General features: G+C 65.9%; 1 protein-coding gene across 1 annotated transcript in view; it reads right to left on the bottom strand.

The window, feature by feature from the left end:
* SPPL2B (signal peptide peptidase like 2B) overlaps positions 1–1,614 on the bottom strand; it is a 95,934-nt gene that overhangs the window by 75,360 nt on the left and 18,960 nt on the right. Inside the window, exons 11-12 of the mRNA XM_011997481.1 lie at positions 1,406–1,566; positions 7–125 (exon numbers count right to left, since the gene is read on the bottom strand). Of these exons, the coding sequence (XP_011852871.1) occupies positions 7–125; positions 1,406–1,566 (280 nt within the window). The remainder of the gene's footprint in view (positions 1–6; positions 126–1,405; positions 1,567–1,614) is intronic.

Below are 1,614 nucleotides of genomic sequence, written 5' to 3'. Positions count from 1 at the left end.
GCAGGCTGGGGAGGCGTGGCTGGTTCTTTGCCGGGTGGCTGCGGGGACAGCGGTGTGGCCGAGTCTTTGGGAGGCTGCGGGCTGTCGGCTGGCGCTGGGGCCCACGGAGATGGAGGTAGGACTTTCTACAGGAGAAGGGAGGCAGAGGTGAGAAGACAGGGACCCAGAGGAGGGCCCTGGTAGGGGCCACGACACCCAGCACCCGCAGGCCACGGGGGCAGAGTTAAAATGCAGCGCCATCCCCAGGGGCTCTGGACCCAGGCTTGGGACAAGCAGAGGTGTCCCAAGGAGGGGGCCGGCTCCATGGCCCATGGGCACCCAGGACCCCGTCCATCTGCACAGGGGCCGCGGGAGGGGAACCCAAGGCCAGCAGAGGCTGGGAGCTGTGCAAAGCCCCTCCAAAAAGAAGCCCGGACTCTCCGTCTCTCGGCCCTGGGGCCTGGTCCTCGGCTTCTCCTGAACTTTCTGAAATACCCATCAGAATGGGGAAACCTTTGGGGTGGGGGTGCTGGCCCCAGGAGACCTCTCCCTCGGGCCTGGTCTCAGGCCATGGTCCCATCTGTGGGACCCATGAGCCCGGCTTGGCCCTGGAACCACAGCTTGACCCAATGCATCACACCAGTGCGGCAGGATGGGTGTGGTTTAACTTCCACAAAAACACGATGCAGGACCGCCACGCACGGCGGGCACCACTGAGAAGCGCGGCATCACCCGCAGAGGGAGGCCGGCTACGGGAGGAGCTGCACCGATGCCCAACAGCCTGAGGATCGCCCTGCAGCGTGGGGCTGCTCCCTGGGTGGTCATGGCCTCCGAGAGGCACTGCCCGGAGGGGTGGGGGCAGCTCTCGGGCGCAATGTGCCTGAGTCTCGGGAACCCAGGAAGTCACCCCTCTTGGTTAAGCGCCCCACAGCCCATTAGAAGGGGGGTCCCACCCACTTCTCGTTTACAAAAATCACAAAAGCAGAATGGACGTGGCGTTAAGCCCTCCCTGCAACGCGCACGGTTAACCCTCGCCAGCCGCCCCCTGCCTCGCGGAGGGGGACAGGGGACAGGGGACAGGGCTTCCACAGCCAGGGCCAGCCTGCTCCCCTCGCACAGGGCTCTGCGGCCCCACTCCCAGTCGGGCGCCTTGCGCTCAGCAGGAGAGACGACGGATGCCCAATGCCCACACAAGTGGGGCGCCAGTGACTGTTTTGGGGGAAGCAAGGACAGGGCACCCCCGGGTCCCAACCAGCATGTCCGCCCACCGGCGCCACACACACACGACACCCAAAGCAGACGCTGCCGGGACCCTGACCCCGTCGCGGCCGCGGGGCTGCTGTGGCTGGAGGCCTCACTCAACTTGAACTCTAGTTACGGCTCACTAGGCGACTATTTCTCACAGTCAGAGCAAACGGGTATTCACCGCAAAGCCGCTGCCCGTCCAGAACACGCCCAGCTCCCGGCGCCAGAGTGCCACGGCGCAGCTTGTCACCAGCGTGCAGGGCACCAGGTAGAGGAGAGCGGGCTGGCCACGCTGCATCAGGGCCAACGCCACGAACGTCACCAGGAGGCCAACGCCATAGGCTGTGGGGACAGAGGAGGCATCACCTCAGCCAGGCAGGCCGGGGCCAC

The sequence above is a fragment of the Mandrillus leucophaeus genome, unplaced genomic scaffold (assembly GCF_000951045.1).
Source record: "Mandrillus leucophaeus isolate KB7577 unplaced genomic scaffold, Mleu.le_1.0 Scaffold54, whole genome shotgun sequence".
NCBI classification, from domain to species: domain Eukaryota; kingdom Metazoa; phylum Chordata; class Mammalia; order Primates; family Cercopithecidae; genus Mandrillus; species Mandrillus leucophaeus.
This window is presented reverse-complemented; position numbering and strand designations above follow the sequence as displayed.